We start from the raw sequence: 20,208 nt of genomic DNA, 5'->3' as shown, positions 1-20,208 counted from the left end.
TATAACGCACTAAACAAAACTCACAGTTCAGTGACAGCAGCACTTACAGAGCCCTGAGATGCTGCTACATGCACTGAGTGGCACCTAACACTCGCTCACGGAAGAGGCGTGACTTACAGTCCTGTACAGTCAAAGCAAGCACTACAGGGCCTGCATAAATTTCTCCTCGTGTTCATGCCCAGATCACGCCCTGATATTAATATCCAAATTCACTGTTAGAGACACAGGTTCGGGATTCTAAGACGTTGCATCTTGCCATGAATCATGTTTCCTTTGTTTCAAATCAGAGTATTTCTCAAAAGTTTCCTAAGAAATGTAATTTGGAAGTCAAGTGAGGAAGCACCATTAAACAACAGCAGTTAGTTAGAAGTTTCCTCTTCTCACCTGATGAAGTTTAATGGACATCCGGATCCCAGGGACCACCACTTTTCTTAGTAACTCCATGTCGGCAAAGATCCATTCGTCTCGAATTGAAGAAATACGAAAATCGCCCTTAAACAAGGCATGCAGTCCATAGAGGAATGACTCTAAATTACTGTTAAGATTGGAGATAGAAGTTTACGTATTTTGACAAAGGTCTTTCATTACACTGATTCTTATATCTGGCAGTGTATCACAATCATGTTGGGAGTGTTTTAAGAACACAGACCCAAGAACTAACGTCGGCACCTAAAACCAGAATTACAAGGGATAGGGCCTTTTGACCTGGGACCCATGTTTGTGAAACACTGTAACACTGAGTCCATAATAATGAACAACAGGCAGAGTATACAAGTTTAAAAAACTGAGGGCCTAATGGAAAAGATGTAGTAATCAGAAAAAACTTAAAATATATGGTATTTTTAATTCTGATTCATTTGGATGTGTATATTAAGAAATCCAGTTTATATTTAGAGTTCCAAAATCAAATGCACAACTACATTAAAAGTATAAATTCTCTGGGCAAAAAGGAAATATGGAAAAATTTTAAAAGAAGTGAGTTGTTAGAAACATAGATGTAGACTGAGAGGAGACCAATCAAATGTTATGGGCTGATTATTTTTTAAAATGCCTCAAATCTATTAAGTTCTCACTATCAGTAGTTGCCCAGAGAAGTCAATTTTAAAAGCCAGTTTTGTTAACCACTGAACAGAACTCAACTAAGTTCAACAAAAAGATCTATACAACACAACATCTGAAGAGATTTTTGCAATAAATTAGCATAAAATGCTTCCATGAGAAACAATTCCAGATTCTTCATACAGAGTTGATTCATACAGCTTCCCACAGTCCCTTCCTGAAGACAGAAATGCCTGTACCTGGACATATGGTGGGAGGCAGTCCCCAGAGCTCTTCGCCCCAGAACACACAGTCCGTAACAAAGAGTCACCAGGGACGAATCTTTGTCCACATCCAGCGGCTTCAAAAGACAAACAACAACCAAACAAAAGACTAGGGTGAAGGAGGCCAAAGGTACAAATTCCAGTGATAAAACCAGTAAGTCTTGGGAATCTAACGTAGTAACTACAGTTAGTAATATTACATTGCACATTTGAAAGTTGTTGAGAGTAGATCTTAAAAGTTCTCATCCCGCCCTGGCTGGTGTGGCTCAGTGGCCTGAGTGCCAGCCTTTGAACTGAAAGGTCGCTCAATTCCCAATCAGGGCACATTCCTGGGTTGGGGGCCAGGTCCCCAGTGGGGGGTACATGAGAGGCAACCATACACTGATGTTTCTCTCCCTCTCTTTCTCCCTCCCTTCCCCCTCTCTAAAAATAAATAAATAAAATCTTTTTTAAAAAGTGCTAATCATGAGGAAAAACCTTTGTAACTATGTATGATGATGGTAGTTAACTAGATTTATTGTGGTGACTGTTTTTCAATATATACGAATATCAATCATTATGATGTACACCTGAAAATAATGTTGAATATCAATTATACCTAAAAAACAAAGAACATTAATTATCAGAAAGCCATATAAGTATTTATCAAATCAGAATATATCTATTTAACAAATCAGAGAGATTAAGGAACTTAACTAGTTTCTACCTCCTCAAAAGTTTCAATGAAAAGAAACAACAATAAAACACTAAATGAAGTATCAGTGTATATGAGGAGGTTCTTTGGAATCTTTAAATAAAATCTAACACTTCATAATGCTTAGATATACTAAAAAAAACCCCTAAGTGTAAGTACTTTGAGAAGTTTAGCTAAGATCCTAATACTCTACAGAAGAAATTTCATTGCCATATATAGTTACAAAATTTTTCTTCCTCATGATGAGAACTTTAAAGATCTACTCTCCTAACAACTCAGAACAGTACTGTCTCAGTAATGGGGAAAAATCAGCTCCCAACTGAAGACTGGCCCCTCCTAAGAAGGCTAAAAAGCAAGCTCTTGGGGACAGTTGGAAAAGATCAAACTGTCCCCGAGGAATTCAGCTGTGTCACAGAGCAAAAGTCTAAAATATTTATAGGAATACAAAAATATCCAGCACCCATCCAAGTAAAATTCATAGAGTCTAGCACCCAATCAAAAGTTGTCAGGCATGTAAAGTAGCAGGAAAATATAGCCCATAAAAGAATAATCAATTAATTGCTCACTCAGTCAAAACTGACCCAGAATGGACACAAATGTCAGAATTAGTCAAAAAGAACATTAAAAAAAATTATAACTGTTCAAAAGATAGAGAAATGACATCATGCTACATAGAGACATAAAAGACTTATGAAAAAGACAAGTTAAACTTCAAGACATACAAAAAAGTACAATGTCTGAGATTTAAAAAATGCACTGGATGGCATTAAAGACATATCAAAAAATGTAGAAGAAAAAATTAATGATCTAAAAATACAGCAATAAAGACTATGCAAAATTAAACACGGAGACAAAAGAGACTGAAAAAAGCATCCAGGAGCTGCAGGACATCAGGCAGCCTAATGTAAATGCAACTGGAGCCCACAAAAGAGGGGAGAAGACAGAAAGCACTGGAAGAAAAGAATGGCTGAAGAATTTCCAAATCTGATGAAAACTGTGTACCTAAGACTACAGCGGGTGCTACGCCTACAGACAGACGGCCAGTGTGCACCTCCCAGACCAAGAGAATGGTGCTCGCTGCCCAGGTGGCCCACGACCTCCATGACACAGTCGTCCTGTGCCTACAGCGCTGGCGGTCCAACCACACCAGACTGCTGCTTGCAAAGAAGCAGTGCAGGTAGGAATTAGCTTTGGGAACCGCAGACCTTGGTGTTGTGGTTGTGTTACATGGAGCCTAAGTAGGGGAGTAATAACATAGCCACGGGAGCCAGGAGACCTAGAAGGAAAGCAGTGGTTGATAAGGTCTGTAACTCGCTTTAGTTACAAGATAAAACAAGTTATCCTGAAGTGTGGATTAGAAACCAGCTGAGTTACAATCACCAAGGTGATACAGATTCTGGACCCCCAGCCTACACCCACAGCATTAGGATCTCAGGTGAGGCCCAAGAATCTGCATTTGTACACATTCCTGGCTCATTTTACCTATGTTCACATCTAAAAGTCAGGAGTCTAGATGAACTCTGTCCAATAGGGTAGCCACTAGCCCTAAATTTAAGTCAATTAAAGTTAAATAAAATTTAAAATTGAGTTCCTTAGTCATACTGGCCACATGTCAGGCATCTAATAATAGCCACACGTGGTGGGTTAGTAACTACACACTGGATCAGCACAGAACCTTTCCATCACTGCCGAAAATTCGATCAGACTGTGCTGGTTTAGACTTCGATTTTGAGACAAAGATATTAAACTGTCCTTAAATCTGGCGTGTGGCGGTGTGGGTAGCGGGTGCTCCATGTAATCTGTAACGTTTGTGTGCGTGTGTGTGCGTGCACAGGGGGAGGGCAGGCTGATCGAGGGAGAGAGCGGGAACTGCAGGTGAAAGCACCAGGCAGGCCACTGCCTGTAACTTGTCACGAACCCCGCAGGTCAGAAAGAAAGGGGCTGGGGAAAAAGTGACCTCATAATAACAAAGAGAGATACCCTTTCCATCTTTAGAAAAACAGATTCAAAGAGTTATAAACGAGATCAACTCTACCTTTGCTCTTCGGGAAGAGCAGTACTCTATCCAGCTGAGGTAAATCACACAGAAACTCTCTCTGGATATGCCTGCTAGCCGATGGTCATAGTCTTCATCAATGTTCGGGTTAAACGTCGGGTCCACGTCCACGTAATTTCGGTCAGCACACAAGCGCAGTCCCTCCTGCATGGTCTCATTAGCTAGCCACTCCTCAAGCTTTGAAGAGGTTGTGACGTAGTAAATGATGCCCTGACAAGGAAAAGATTTTTTTAAAAATTCAAGCTAAATCACAATTTGAATTAACTTCAATCCTCAGTAAGTACACTCCAAGTATTTATTATGATAGTACAACTCAAAAATATGTTATTCTGGCTCAATATTATAAATGTACATTTTAAGAATGCTATAATAATATACTGCAGGACTTCCTGGATGGAAAAACATTTAGTACTTTTAAAACCATATCCATAAATTCAACAAGGCAACTTCAAAAATAATTCTAGTCTAAAAAATAATAATTCTAGTCTATTGGTTTTAGAGCTTTTGAATTCAGAATCTTTTAAGAGAGGTAGAAAGCATTTATTATGGTGCATTTATTTTGAGAAATTTCTCAGAAAGCTATTAAATCATACTGTGACCATAGCTCAAGTTACAGAAATATATCTAATATATTCCTATAAAGCAATAGAAATATACATATTTAGAGACGAAAATGCCACGCACACAAAAACACACACACACACACGGAATATGTTATAAAGCCAATCTCCTCATCTTCCTGAGGCTGTGTGTAATCGAACAGTAAATAGAAGACCCGAGGCTCGCCCCAGGCAGCACACATAAGGCGGCATATGTAGGTAACAACATAAGATACAGAAGGTTCGCATAGGGGCCATTAAAATTTAGCACACATTTTCATCTTGGAAAATATCAGCTTTGCCTGGAAGGTCCCAAATTATAGCCATGCTAAAATACCAGTGCAGTAAAGAACTAACTTTGCCCAAATAGAGGTTTGGGCTTTGCTCTGGGTTCCTGGGAGGTAACCTCCAATAGGGTTTTTGTTCACCTGGAGGCTTACAGCAGTGACCTCTAGCAGCTGGAGACTCAGGCTGGCCAAGTGGGTGGTCAGCCAAGCCTATGTGATTCCGCTCCAATAGAAACCCTCCACCCTGAGGCTCAGGGGAGCCTCCCTAACTGACAACACTCTGTGAGTACTGTCATGCTCTGTTGCCGGGAGCAACAGGCATCCTCTGCACAACCCCACTGGGAGAGGGCGCCTGGAAGCTCACCCCTTGGCATCTCGGGACCCCGCCCTGTGTGCCTCTCCCTTGGCTGACTTTAATCTGTATGCTTCCCTCTCAGTAAATCCTAACTGTAAGTGTAATGGCCTTGCTGAGTTCTGTGAGTCCTTGTGTAGCAAATTATCAACCCCGAGAGTTGTCTTGGGGACCCTGAAATTGCAGTTGGCTGTCACAAGTGAGGGTGGTCTTGGTGACCTCCCCAGTCTTATAATACTTCTATTGAGCTTGTTGAAAACAGAGCAAAGCAGTGGTTAACAGCAAGGGCTCGGGAGTCAGACAAGCCTGGGTTTTAAATCCCTAACTTTACTGGCTAGTTGGAGGACTTGGGCAAATAAACTTCTAATTCTTAACTTGTTTATTTGTGAAACAAGACATTACAGAGAATGAGGAAAGATACAGGCATGTGTATGTATACATGTGTGTGTGTTCTTCAGCACAGTACCTAGAACATCTGAGCTACAAGCTGTAGCTATTAATATTAGTGAACAATGAGTAAGTTTCACTAAAGGAAGAAAACCAGCGAGACCATCAAAGGTATAAATTACTGACTATACTGGATACTAGAGAATTTAAATCACCACATAGAGGCAAAGCACAAGTAGAATACATATATGTATAGATATCTATATCTATATCTGTATATTAAAAATTATCTATCTATCTATATACCTTACCCATGAAGAGCCTCCCATTGTTAGAAGACTGAGGCAGGCACACGCTCTTACCTTGACATAGTAAGTGGTGAGTACTTTCCGAAGATCGAAGACTTGAAGCATAGAAGCGGCACTGTTGTCAGTGATGCTGTAACCCTCCAGAATATACTTGGTGACTATGACTTCCCAGGCGAGCCAGCGCTGGCTGAACGCAGCGTTGAAGGAAAGCACGTGAGGAATGTGGCCAGGTTCGCAACAGCAGAACCCTTCATCTTCTTCAACACCTTCGGTTATAGCCTCCACTTCCCGTTGCTGGCAGTAAGTACCTTGAGGAGGGGACAAAATCATAAACTGGGAAAATGAATGCTTTAAAAACCAAGCAATTCAGAGAAAAGACATTTCATGACAAATGAAAGTATGTGATTGATTTGTCTTGGAATGTCCATTAACAAACCGCAGCCAGCTCCTGAAAGCAGGGATACTGTGTATTCATCTCCTACAGAATGACAATATGCGTTAGCACATTCGGGGTTCTGAGAATTTGTAAAGTAACCTCCTTAATTTTTATTCACAGATTCCCAACCCTTTCAAATTTGCATTTACATTCCTACTGAATGAAGACCAACTAAGTAATGGTACATCTCCTGAGGGTTTGAGTTAATTCTGAAAAGGAGGAGTAGGACGAGAACCCAATCATCCCAGGGCACCCGATACGGCAGACACGCAGGACTCGGAAGAATCTGAGCTCCGTCCACCAGCACCACATTCGCGCCGCAAGCCAATATATCGTATACATCCTGCTTATTCGGCTGTGTAACTTGTAATATTCATTATAATTTAATATTAAGTACATAACTGAAACTTTTTTCTGTTGTCAATTCTAACAATAATTGGCATTTGAAGATTGCGGATAAAGTGTCAATTACGTATGTATGAAGTCTGATCATCCTGCACAGTTCTTTGAAGTTATCTTCTTTTACATGGTATCAGATTGTGCATGGACTAAATGTCACTGATTTGTCCACTTTAAGATTGATGATTTGATGTAATGTGAATTTCACTCCAATTTTTTTAAAAAAAGGCTGTTGAGGGCAAAGGCTTGGTGTTTATATGAAAGTCAATCAATTAGCTACTCTCTAGCTCACACAAAAACACCGCATTCCACTCTGCCACCCATCTAACCGGTATACGCACTGGTCACAGAGAGAGACTGGCAAGAGAGCAAGCACAGAACGACAGAAACTCGACATCGCCAGGAGAACAAGTCAATTCTACACTCATGTTACTACCTTTACATATGGCATCCTACGAAAATGGTTCTTCTCTGAATGTGTAATTTTGAGGAAAAATCTAATAATTACTCTCTAATAACTTTTCTTATTCTACAATTCCAAAGATTAAGGATCAAATTTTACGATAGCTTTTGACTTGCGATGTAAACACATAAAACTTAGAAATCCCAGGAGCACATCATGGAAATAGAAGGTGAACGTCTTACCTCTGAATTCGAGTCCCCGCAGCTGGAAAGTGACCAGCCCGTTGCCAATCTCTATAAGGTGCACTAGCGCATTGAGGTAGTCGGAGGCAAGAATGAAACAGTCCCCTGTACTGTAGTTCCCCCACCGTCCCAGGAGCAAATCGCCACAGAGGCTGTGCTGTAGGGATCTGGTTAAGTGTTCGTAAAAGATGGAATTCAGATTGTTGTCGTCCGATCCTACAAGAAGAGATTTTAAAACAATGTTAAATTTTACCCTAAGTCCCCCTTATATCAACATACAAGATTGTTAAAAATATTAAAGCTAATTTCTAGTTAGGGTTGTATCTATATTTTTGACAAGGAAAACAATTTTCATACTCTTACAAATTCAATATAAAAATGGCATATAGAGTAATGGGGAAAGTTTCAGAATTTAGAGTTAGAAGTCACATAACCTCTCTGAATGGTTCCCATCCCTAAAATGCGGGAAGTGGAGTACATAAAAGCTAAGGTCTTTTCCACCTTTTTAAGAGTGCACGATTCTTTCTATCACTGTTGAATGAGCTATGCCTTATTAAAGCCACGCAAGAGAAATGAAATAGATGAAAAAAGATCAGAACCAGGACAAAAAGAATACCAGTAAAAAAGTGGGTAAAGTAATACAAGATTTTAACAAACAAGATAGTTCAAAACAAAAAGAAGTTGTCTATCAAAATAACTTATACACTGAGATCTTTAAAACTAATAAACTGTATATACAGAAACAGTGGCAAAGAACCTACACAATGTATTAGAGTCATCCTTTTAAAAAAATAGGATAAAACATCACCCAATAAAGGAAATGACCATCTTCAGCCCTGGTGTGGCTCAGCGGGTCGAGCTCTGGCCTGCAAACCAAACAGGTGGCAGGTTTGATTCTCAGTCAGGGCACATGCCTAGGTTGCAGGCCAGGTCCCCAGTTGGGGGTGTGCAAGAGGCAACCTAATGCTGTATGTCTCATACATCAGTGTTTTCTCTCCCTCTCTTTTTCCCTCCCTTCCCCTCTCTCTAAAAATACCCAAATAAAATCTTAGGCGGGGGAAAGGAAATGACATCTTCAGAAGTAACCCATGCAAAGCAATAACCTGTAAATGAGTGCCTAAAGTATCACACTGGAGAATGGCAAAATATACAAAGCTTAATCACTACTTTAAACTCAGCCTCACTAAGTAATAAAATAACGAAGGGCGCTCCAACTCTCACTTCAGTAAGATGGCCCTGTGCAAGGCTCTGTCCGCCCACCACCGAACTGTTAGTGCAGGACATGGCCTTTGATGTGCAGGATGGCATCGTCCGCACAGTGCGAGTTCCGAGCCCCTTACTGGGACACACTAGAGCTGAGGTGGGTTTATCCACCAGAATATGATAACGACAATCATTAATATCAACTAATTAGTTCTCCTTAGTTCAATTTTATACTTATGATTTAATCTGTCACTATAATTTAGTTTCTTAAGTAGATAGCATTTGAAGCAATCTGTGAGTCAAATGAATACCAATATTCCTGTCTATTTGGAAAGTTGTATTTCTTTTAGTAAATTAATACCTCGGATTTCCGGTTGATATGTTCATCTCCATGGCTGAAGAAGTGACATTCACACTCTCTGTATCAAATTACTAATGGGCGGGGCAACAAAAGGATGTTTCCCAAATGACAAAACCAAGAATCAGACTGTAGATCATAGTAATGCCACCGAAGTGCCACCCACTGAAGCCCTACGTTGAGTGGCTATTTGGCCCCCCATGCGACATCTCTATATACAATAAACCGAATGAAACTAAATTAGTATTTATCTAAACATTCAGGGAAGGGGAAAACAAACATATTAATAAAACACATATTGATCAGAATGCATAGTATTTAAGACCCCTAACCAATTTTACTTTTAACTGTGTTCTCCTTTTTAACCTATGTAATAACAATCTTTGAATGGTGTTTTTTATCCTTATCAGTGTTCTTAAAATGCACTTTATAAGATAAGGGTATATAAGTTGTAATAGTCTAACTCATGTATATTTTGCTAAAGTAAAACAAAATAAAGCATAGGATATTTGGTTTCTAAAAAATGACCATTTGGAACCAACACAGGATTCCCAACAAGTTGGGAGTAAAATACACACACATACACACACAAATTCATTAGACATTTTTCTTGATTCACAAATAAAGCTATTACCTGGATTTCTATCAAGCTGGGAAGCCAATCTGGTATTTGAATGATCCACTCGTTTTGTGCTGAAGATGGCAAAATAAACATTTTTAGTAACCTTTTTATACGTAGCAATGTCTAATATTTAAAATGGAGAAAAGTGAAATAAACATTGTCACCTTATGACCATCTGTGACAGAAACCTACGATCGGCATATTGACAAAGCTCTGCAGCGGCACAACGTTAGGGGTGAGGCTTTTCTCTTTCACTCCCCCACACCCGTCATACATAAACGGAGCAGTTATTTCCTAACGGGTGGGACACTGAACAGTGTGTTGAGAGACATTAATGAGTTTAATGCAAAAAAAAAAAAAAAAAAAAAAAGGAGGATGAAAAACTCCATTCCATAAAAAGATCTTAAAAATACACAGTACATGAAACATTCTTTGCAAGGGGAAGGCACGTCTATTAACGTCCAGTGGTACAGTGGTTCCCAAAATGTGGTCCACAAAACCCAGAGGAGGGGACGCAAGACCCTTCCAGAGTTTCCGTATTGAAACTATGTTTGTAATAGTGCTGGGCTGCTGCTGCTTTCCGTCACTGCGCAGACAATCGCACTGATGGCGCAAAGGTCAACACGAAGCAAGGCGGGGCACCCAACCCTACTGGTTGTCACTGCCACACATGCACAAGGTAAAACAATGTATAAAAATTCAAGTCTCGCTGTAAAATTTCTTAATGAAGCACTGAAAAACACTAACTGTATCAAATTACCAGCCCTCGGGACAGGTCTGTCTAACACATGTGGCTAAACACTCGTGAAGCCCATCTGCTGCACCCGAAGTAGGGCGGTGTCTCAAGGGAAAGCATTTGGGCGACGGCTTGATGGACAAGCTGTACAGGCCACTTTTCTTCACGGACGACCATTTTTACTTGAATGACTGATGGATAAACCATGATTATACAGATGAGTATTCGACAAACACTTCTCAAAAATGAAGAAAGGGAGCCTGCCATTTCAAGGAAAACAAGTGACAATGGTATCTTCTGCCAATAACAAAAAATTACAATTTTCAAGCAAAATTAGAATTGGGGAAACCTTATTTATATCTACCACTGTGAGCTTGATAGCTTCCCAAGACTCACACAGTTTTCTTTTGGGATTGGTGGTGATATGAAAGAACACATTTTTAAAAATATTACAGAATGGAATGTGTCAAAATTTGAAGGTCTATATTACTCAGTGAACCAATATTTTCTAAATGATGGATAAAATGATGTCCTAAGCTTATGCATGGGTAAAAAAGATCCATCCAAAGTCTAAGACATATCAGTGAATTTTGATGTAACACAGTTCCAGAAATTTATGGATATGGTTTTAGATTCCACACTGTAACTAATCTTTAGGAAACAAACCATTTGTTAACTTACAGTAAATGATCAAAGAATATCCACGATTGTCTAAAAAAGCTATTAAAATACTTCTCTCTTTTTCAATAACTATTTCTGTGAGCCCAGATTTTCTTCATACACTTCAACTAAAACAACATATTGCAACAACAGATTGAATGCAGAAGCAGATATGTGAATTCAGCTGTCTTTTATTAAGCTAGACATAAAAGAGATTTATAAAACAATGAAACTTCTCACTGTTTTCTGGGTTTTTTTAGTGCGATGGAAAATACAGTTCTCTGCATTTCAAAAATGTTATTTCTGTTTACATGTAATGGGTTTATTGTTGCTATTCTAAAATTAATAAACATTTAAATTTTTAAAGTTTTCTAATGTGGTTAATATTGGTAGATGAAACCCTTATCAACAAAAACTCTTTGGAGACTTCCAATAACTTTTAAGACTCTAAAAAGGTTCTGAGACCAAATAGGTTAAGAGGTACTGCCATAGACATGATTTTGGGCTATATTTAAGTTGGCCCAGAAGAACAGAGAATAAATGAAATTAAAATTCAACAAAAGGGAAAAACACCATGGGTGGCTTTTTGATAAGAGACTAGGGCGAAATTTCAAATGCACAAGCTAGTTCTTTGTTTAGAAGGTGAGACTACTATTTTCACCTGTATGTGTCAATATGTGAAAGTGTAGAGAGAAAAGCAGACATGGAGCTGGCCAGAATTATAAATTAGTACAAGTCTTTTCTGAATCAAGGTTAATGCATATTAAAAGCCTTTAAAATGTTTAAGCTCCACAACTCAGTAACTTTCCTTTTAGATATTCTTCCTTAAATTAAATAAATTTGGAGAGATTACATACAAGGGTAATTATTAGGTATCAGATTAAACAGCCTGAAGAAATAAGCCTAAATGGATAAAACTTCATGTACAAAACAGTCACTGAAAACTTATCTTCATGAGCCCTGGCTGGTGTGGCTCAGTGGACTGCGTGGCGGCCTGCAAACCAAAGGGGTGCAGACTGGATTCCCAGTCAGGGCACATGCCTGGTTGCGGGCCAGGTCCGCACCCAGTGGAGGGCGTGAGAGAGGTAACCACGCACTGATGTTTTTCTCCCTCTCTTCTTTCTTCCCTTCCCCTCTCTCTAAAAATAATAAAACCTTTTAAAAAAACTTATCCTATAAAAACACTTAGCTCTAGAAATAGCTATTTCTAAGAAAAATGTGAGATAACAAATTATGACTATTATAATGATGTAACACTGTATGGCATTAAATTTCAGAATATTATTAAAGTGGAACAATTCTAAGAAATAATATTAAAAGAAGACAGGAAAATGAGTATATTCAACCAGAACTATGTTCTAAAAATCACATAACTAGCCCTGACTGGTATGGCTCAGTAGGTTGGGCATCATCCAGCAGACCGGACTGAAAAGTTGCTGGTTCAGTTCTGTGTTGGTCAGAGCACATGCCTGGGTTGTGTTCCAGGTCCCTGGCTTGTGAGACGCAGCCAATCAATTTTTTTTTTTTTGCAGCCAATCAATTTTACAATACTTTTCCACACTGATGTTTCTCTCCCTCTCTTTCTCCCTCCCTCCCCCTCTCTCTAAAAATAAATAAATAAAATCTTTTAAAAAAATATCTTCTAACTAGAAAAAAGGTAGAGAAATCAAGAGTAATCATTCTTCAACTCTTCTAATTTTATATAATTTTGAAACTTCACAAGTATTTATAAAATTTTAGCTAAGTATTTTAAAACAAAAAATTAACAACCCTCAATTGCTGATATTAATGCTATTGACAGTTTTTCCTAACAAAAAGATAAAATTAGCTTTCACATGTTTTATTTTACTCACTTATAGTCTCTCTCCCAGAATTTCACAGGTCGAACATACGAAGTGATAAATATTGCACTTCCCAGGAAGGGGTTCAGCGGGGTAGAGAAGAAGGCCGATACGGCAGCCTGAACAAACAACATGGCTGAATCTACGGGAAAACTGGTTAAGGACCTTAACACCCACGTGAACACACACAAACACAACACACACACAGACGCATCTCATAAACACGTTGTAATTACAGCAATTAGAAAAATAACATTCATGAGAGGACAGAAAAAATCGCCCTTATACGGTGCCACTGGACCATATCAGGGAGCAGCAGAAAAACACAGCTAGAAAGTGCAGCCTGGCATGATGCTCTGAAGGGAGCTACATAAGTATTTGCTAACATGTATTTGATAAAAGCCCATATATCACTTTTGGGTGGAGATGCGTGGATTTCATTTTCCAGAAGATAAAACTGACCTTTACTTTTATTTAGAAAATACTTTTAAGAAATGATGACAATAGAAGATTTTGGACATAAAGTTCAATTACAATCATATTCATTAAAAATTAGCATTAAAAATGTTCTGTATGTTCATTCATTTAAAAAATATTTCCACACATTTATTAAAAATTCCTGGTATACTGGGGATGGCCTAAGAGTACGTCTACCCACTGGGGTGCACACCTGAAACTAATACAATATCGTATGTCAACTGTAACTGAAAATAAAAAATGACTTATAAAAAAAGAAAAGTCCTGGGCTTTAATGCTCATATATACATAAACATAAATTTTAAATCGGCATTACTTAATTATAAAGCCTTAACACTTTTCTCATGTTCAGATGATCTGTGGGCTGCAGATGTTATGACAACTTGAACAGTCAAAATCAGCATAGGTGTGAACTAAAGTATTGCAAATTTCTGATAATTTATCATATGGTAACCTACATCCTATGCCTGTGAGGGTTATGCCTACGAACCAAGGTGCTCATCAAGGATATGACTGTCCTTTCTCACAAAACTGTTATTGGAAGGATACGGGGCACTGCAAAGGGCTGAGCGAAAGCGTGGAAGGCAGACCCCCAAGTGATTTGCCACGGGGCAATGTAAGTGTACACAAACTGCAGTTTATAAAGGAGCTCCCAAAGCTGCGGAGAAAACCAGAAACAGTCAGTAACAAACTTATCGCACATTTGAAAAGAAAATGAAACACTTCTAGAATGCTTTTTCTACCTAGAAGGGAAACGGTATTGACACTATTTGCTATTTGTATAAAAGGAAAAGATATATCAACTGCCAAAACACTGTGTATTTTTAAGTAAAGACAGCTAGCTGACTCATGCATTGTGTTTCACCTGTTTAAAGAATTTCATGCCCTCTATTGGCTCTATCTTACCCCGTCTTATTACTACCACAGCAAGCAAAACAAAGGTATATGTTCCAAAACAAAGGTCTGGAAAGCTGAAGTAATACGCATATATTTTGATTCTAAGACATTTCCCTTAAATTTCAGTGCTCTGGAAACTGAGTATGTTTTAAAATACAATGTCAAAAGAGTTTGAAGGTGGCCAGGCAGGGGATAAAGTTGTAATCCAGTTGTCACTGCCTGTTTGCCTAAGAATTTAGTAGTGTACATTGGGCATCTGAACGACCTCAACTGTCACTGTCAATGGAAACACAATACACTTTTAAATCCTATTTAAATTAGGGTCTGTTCTGTTGTCGAACATGTCTTTCACACTGAAACAAAATTACTAAAAACGCCAAGTGTACCTCTGCATGCCCGGCAGTGTAAGGCCCAATTCTCCTACTAGGTCACAGAATCTTAAAAGCCAGAGGTTCTCGTTTACTGCCACGATTCACGCACCAAACGCCTCATATTTAAATCAGTTAGCTTATTTACAATGAACCTCTCTAACTTCCAATTTAAAAAAGAACCATTAACTTCAGCCAACTAGAAAATACAGATGAACCCCTGCATTCTTTGTCGTGACCCAAATTATGCTGGCAACCCTTGGTTCTAATGGGATCAGGATGACAGGAAGTAAAAGTGGGACGCATGTTATCAAGATGCCATTATAACTGCTTAAAAGCAGTGGTCCAGAAAACTCCAGATTCTAAGCGTGAACCCTACTCAAACTTTGACTGTAATATTAAAGAAAAAATAATATGCAATTACATGGGTAAGTTAATGGGTAAAAATATTTTTGTATACATTCAGAGTAATTTTTCTTGAAAAGTTATTAAATCAGTAGTGCATCTTACAATGGTGTCTCACAAAATCTATCTCAAGAGATCCCTTCACTATTACTTACTTATTACCACTATTACGTTCTATCAAGTAACCGTATGAACCGCAAACTCCTATAGGGCAGAGCTTTCTCTGATTCGTTCACGGAAGTAGCCTAAGCGTCTAGAACAGTCTGGAATATGATATGCTCTCAAAACCAATTTGCTTAACAAATGAAAGCATTAAGAAAATCCAAACTAATACAAGTTAAGTGTAGTGACTCCGTTTCAAGGATTGTTTAGTTTATATTTTACTGCAACTTTCTCTGTTTTCCCCAACCAGTATAGTAAGATGCAACACAATTTCCAATCTAAGTATTTAAATTTGTGAGACACCACATGCTCCATTATACAAACAAGCCTCTGATTAACTCTCTGGCTTCCTCCTTTGGTTAACCATGCTCACTAGAAGAGGAAATAAATGATAAAAATGCATACAAATTAGTATTAAATATAATACTGCAAAATTTTGAAGTTATTTATCATAATACTTAGCATATTTTGAAATTGACCATCACCAAGAACTTGTTCAGATGAGTGATTTTCAGTCTGTACTGTCACCGTCCTAGGTCAGATCTCTAGTACATCTAAATTCCTGTCACAATCTCTCAAGCTGTTCTCCGTACCTTTAGGGTCTCTCTTCCCCAATTCATCCCACATGTGGCTGACCAGGCTAACTTTCCTAAAATTGGACTTTTCATTGTGTTTTGTTGCTCATGTGCTTCAGCTCTGTTACCTATCAAATGGGATAATATATGTCAAAGTCCTTTGTATGTGCTCAGTGTTCACATGAAATCTAAGCTCCATTGAATTTACCAATAAACTGACTGCACAATTGACAACATTTAGAAAGGCACTGTGGTTCAGCAACAAGGTTTTTGGAACGGTAGGCAGCAGACCCAGCTTTTACCATCTTATTTATAAAAGGACTGAAAGCACCTCTCTCATGGGTGGACATCAAATTTTAGAAGCAGTCTGTAAAACTTCAGAGCATTCTGCAAATGTCCCCATCAAACTAATTTCTGGTGGTTCCCACATGGCCTCCTGCCCTGGGTATCTACCATCTTCAATCAACTGTCAGGTTATTTCTTCTTTCCATCTACCCAGCAGCCCACAGACCAGTTCAACTATTACTCTTTCTATTTCTGAAATTATCCAAACCCACACCCCCTTTTGGAAGATTCTACATATTTAAAAATATATACCTAGTGTTTCTCTAATGTTTCCACATAACTTACTCTTATCTTCCTAGCTATTGCAAGAAATATATGTTATTTCACAGTTACTAGCACTACTTAGGGATTCTAGTAGACTCCAAATAATTGGATAAATGAAGAAAAATAGTACTTAAAAGATAATGATGTGAATGAAATGCGAGGATAACCCTTACTAGTGTATTACCTAGGGAGACGCGTTTTACAGAGAGGACAGTCCTCGCAGTGATGAATTACCTTGTTGAAGAGTATGGACATGAAGAAGAGATCCAATAGCATGGTCTCTGAAAATGCTTCATAGTCGATTTGGAAAAAGAGCACAGTGAAGATGACTGTGACATACTGGTACGTAGGGCTGCTAAAAGAGGATCGCAGCAACTTCAGACCAGCAATGGTGATCATTAAAGCGCCTAATCTATAATAAAAAGAAAGCACAACTCATCAACCAATGACTGAACACTTGAGAAAATCTACTAACTTCAGAAGAATCACCATTTCATTCACTAAGCTGACCATACACACCACCCCCCCCACACACACAAACAGTCTCTCTGGAAAAAGTCCAGCCATTGTTAATATAACGAGAATGGTTTACTCGACATCAATGTAACCTGGCAGCCAAGGAGAATGGACTGGAATGTGTGTGTGTGAACGACGACGACTTCACGGTACTGTCAGTGGGGGCTGTAGACGCCATTGAGTGAGTGTGTGTACTGTGTGGTCATTGCATTCAAAATGACTGAGTAGAGCGATGAATCTGCATTGAATTTTGCATTAAACTTGAACATGCCTCCACAGCAACTATTCAAATGGTTCAGAAGACCACAGCAATGGCTAACTGGTGACTGGCAGGTGCATCATGACAATGTGCCAGTTCATGCATCTCCTCTCGTGCAGAGATTTTTGCCAAAACATCAAATCACCCACCCTGCATGGACTGATTTGCACAGTACATAAAAGTAACTATTTCCCAAACTCACCATCTACTATTAAAGACTAACCTTATTTAACAAATGTCCTCTCACAGGATATCAACTGACAGTGACGTGTCTCAAGTAGCGAAACACCAGGAGCAAAAACCATGTTCAGAAAAGGGAAGGCAAAGACAAAACCTCACCTGGACCTTTTATTTCACAGTGCCTCGCACCAAGATGACACTCAACTATTATTTGTTACTTCAGGAGGAGCTTTCAGACATCGCTTATGACTACCCCCAGTAGCCCAACTGAAATTAAAGGAATATTATACTTACTCTGTATCCAGCTTTTTGGGGCTGGCAATTGTCTCTGCACTGCTACTAAGCTCATTAAGAACAATCAATGGATAGATGATATTCTTCTCCATAAAAAGAAGCCACACGTGAAGCTTCTCAAACCACATCACAGTGGCTGCATCTAACAAGGGAATGTAAGTCGACAGGATCACATCATCTAATGTACAGAGCAGCTGGGCAATGTAAATGAGAAAGGAAAATCTCACAACCCAAATTCAGCTGCACTATAAATAATGTAAGAAATCCAGTACTTTAATCGATTGTCAACTTCTATGACTTCTGAGACACATCCAACTTTGCAAATTAAATGTGGCTTAAATTTAGATGAAATTTATTTTAATTCTTAAAACCACAGTTTCTATGCATAACTTTTTCTAATTTAAGCCAATAACTTTTGGAAAAAAGTTTACTGTATTAGACAGCCCCTTTGTATTTAAAATCCTAAGACACACACCCGCACACCTTATAAGACATACATCTCAGAAGAGAGATGTTTTTGATTCACACACTTCATAAGGGTCATTTTCATTACCAGCAATATTTTTTTCAATACTTTAATATTATGTCATTGGGGAAAGTATCTACAATAAATGGAAAGATTTAAAATAAGGTTGTCTGGCTGCATGAAAACAGTGTCGCCAGGCTTTAGGGAGTTCTCTGATGACCTATTGCTCTTTCGGCTGCTAAAATCAGTAGGGGCGGGGGGGAATCAACATTGCTAATACCTAGTACTTCCAATGATTCAAAAATGTTATGTTGATTCAAAACTTGTAAAAATTTAAACTAAATGTTTTGTTAAGATCAAAAATAAAGAAACAATATGATCGGTGATTTATTCTAATGAAAACTGCTCTTTAAAACAAACCAGATACACTTGTTTTCATTTACGTATGACAGCAATACCGATAGTTTATCATCAGAAAACATCAGTCTCAGGTATTCTCTTGATGGTAAGAATGGACCAATACAGATTCTTATACAGTTTTTTATTTTCCCTTATTTAAAAAGCACATGTGTCATAAAAGGTCTGCACAGTGCTATTACTGCAACCTACACATTAGAGTTCATGCAGTTCACTCTCCGGGGTCAATCTGGTGACCAGGATTACAGTACCACGATGCTCTGAGCAACTTAACGAAAGGCCTAGGGAACTTGCTTTGAAAATGCAAAGTCAAGATAGGTATAGAAAGTTTTCTAAAAATTCAGTCTTCTAAAAAAGATACTGTATCTTCAAACAATAGAGGGATTTCCTCTCTATAGTAATTTACTAACTGAAAAAAAGTTTGAGCAAAAAACACTGCCTTATTTAGTCACTAGTGTGTACTAAATTATGACATAGCTATGAACTTTCGTTATTTCTCTAAAATGAGAAGTATTACAGGTCACGGGCCAACAGGACTGAATACTTAACAGGACAGAAAAGTCAGGACACAGACGGGCAAGCAGGAAGCTTGCCAAGTGGACTGGACTTATGCCTCTTTTTGAGTCACTTTATATACTTTACTCCAAATCTGAACACATAATAGCAATTACAAATGGTTTAACTTCTGTTCACCCCTTCAACTCTTTTAAACCCCTCTATGGTAGGACCCAGTATCTCTGGTGGAAATAGGAACAGAGACCTTTCTATCCCCCCTAAGCTTTGAGTTAAAATGTTTTGAACAGAAGCCTTAGAGAGGACTGTGTTGCCTGCACACGGCAAGGAAATTAAATCGAAGCGGAAGGACTGGAAAGAGAAGGCACGGACATGGACGCACCACTGAGGTCTGTGAAGAGCAATCTAGAGAAGGAAGAGGGAAGTTTCATTCCATGGAAAGCTGCACTGCGGCACTGATAGTTATGCTTCAACTAAAATTAAAGCATCCTGCAAAGTCTGACTCATTACAGCTTCAAACCTTAGCATAAGAAACACAGCCAAAGTGTGTGCTACTTGATGATACTTACTTAACTGTCACCTGACACCAGAACAGAGAAAACCCACAGTATCCAACAGAAGGGCATTAATGAGACACTTACTTCGAACCTCATACTGATTATACTCCACCGTCTTCAGCAGCGGGTGGGAGAAACAGTGCCATGGTAGCTGTTTCCTAACTTGCGGCAGCACATAATGGGTGACAAGACCTACGAAGCCGACCAGTGTATACAACACGTACTTGAGAGCAGGCTGAAAGAAGAATATGGTTGGGAAAATTAAAAGTGACTTTGATTTCAACAGGAGAACTTCTGATTTGTCAGTTCAACTTCCCATTTGATACTGGAGAATAGCAAAGTCAATTTTAGAATCTAAGAATTAAACATTTGTCTACAGTTTCTACAGTATGGTCTTCTGATGAAGTCAGCTATCAAAGTTAGTGATTGTTCATGTATTACAAATATCGTAAAATGTGTTTATACTTTCTTTGGTGTCTCACACTATGGTATGAGAAAGAGGCCTGAAGTTCATTACTTGCTACCCTAAGAATGTTCTATGTGACTAGCAGAGCAATGTACTAAGTTGTCTTAACTAGTACAGATAAAGGACATGTGCTAAATACAAC

General features: G+C 38.6%; 1 protein-coding gene across 5 annotated transcripts in view; it reads right to left on the bottom strand.

Annotated features, from left to right (window-relative positions):
* PCNX1 (pecanex 1) overlaps positions 1–20,208 on the bottom strand; it is a 139,537-nt gene that overhangs the window by 14,150 nt on the left and 105,179 nt on the right. For all 5 annotated transcript variants that reach the window (XM_053928457.2, XM_024568468.4, XM_045202137.3 and 2 more), the window contains 11 exons: positions 19,685–19,835; positions 17,648–17,789; positions 16,633–16,810; positions 13,932–14,040; positions 12,918–13,047; positions 9,681–9,739; positions 7,486–7,701; positions 6,060–6,313; positions 4,052–4,282; positions 1,299–1,399; positions 385–535 (listed from right to left, as the gene is read on the bottom strand). In XM_053928457.2, coding sequence (XP_053784432.1) covers positions 385–535; positions 1,299–1,399; positions 4,052–4,282; positions 6,060–6,313; positions 7,486–7,701; positions 9,681–9,739; positions 12,918–13,047; positions 13,932–14,040; positions 16,633–16,810; positions 17,648–17,789; positions 19,685–19,835 — 1,722 coding nt within the window. The remainder of the gene's footprint in view (positions 1–384; positions 536–1,298; positions 1,400–4,051; positions 4,283–6,059; positions 6,314–7,485; positions 7,702–9,680; positions 9,740–12,917; positions 13,048–13,931; positions 14,041–16,632; positions 16,811–17,647; positions 17,790–19,684; positions 19,836–20,208) is intronic.

Source organism: Desmodus rotundus, chromosome 7 (genome assembly GCF_022682495.2).
Source record: "Desmodus rotundus isolate HL8 chromosome 7, HLdesRot8A.1, whole genome shotgun sequence".
NCBI lineage: Eukaryota > Metazoa > Chordata > Mammalia > Chiroptera > Phyllostomidae > Desmodus > Desmodus rotundus.
This window is presented reverse-complemented; position numbering and strand designations above follow the sequence as displayed.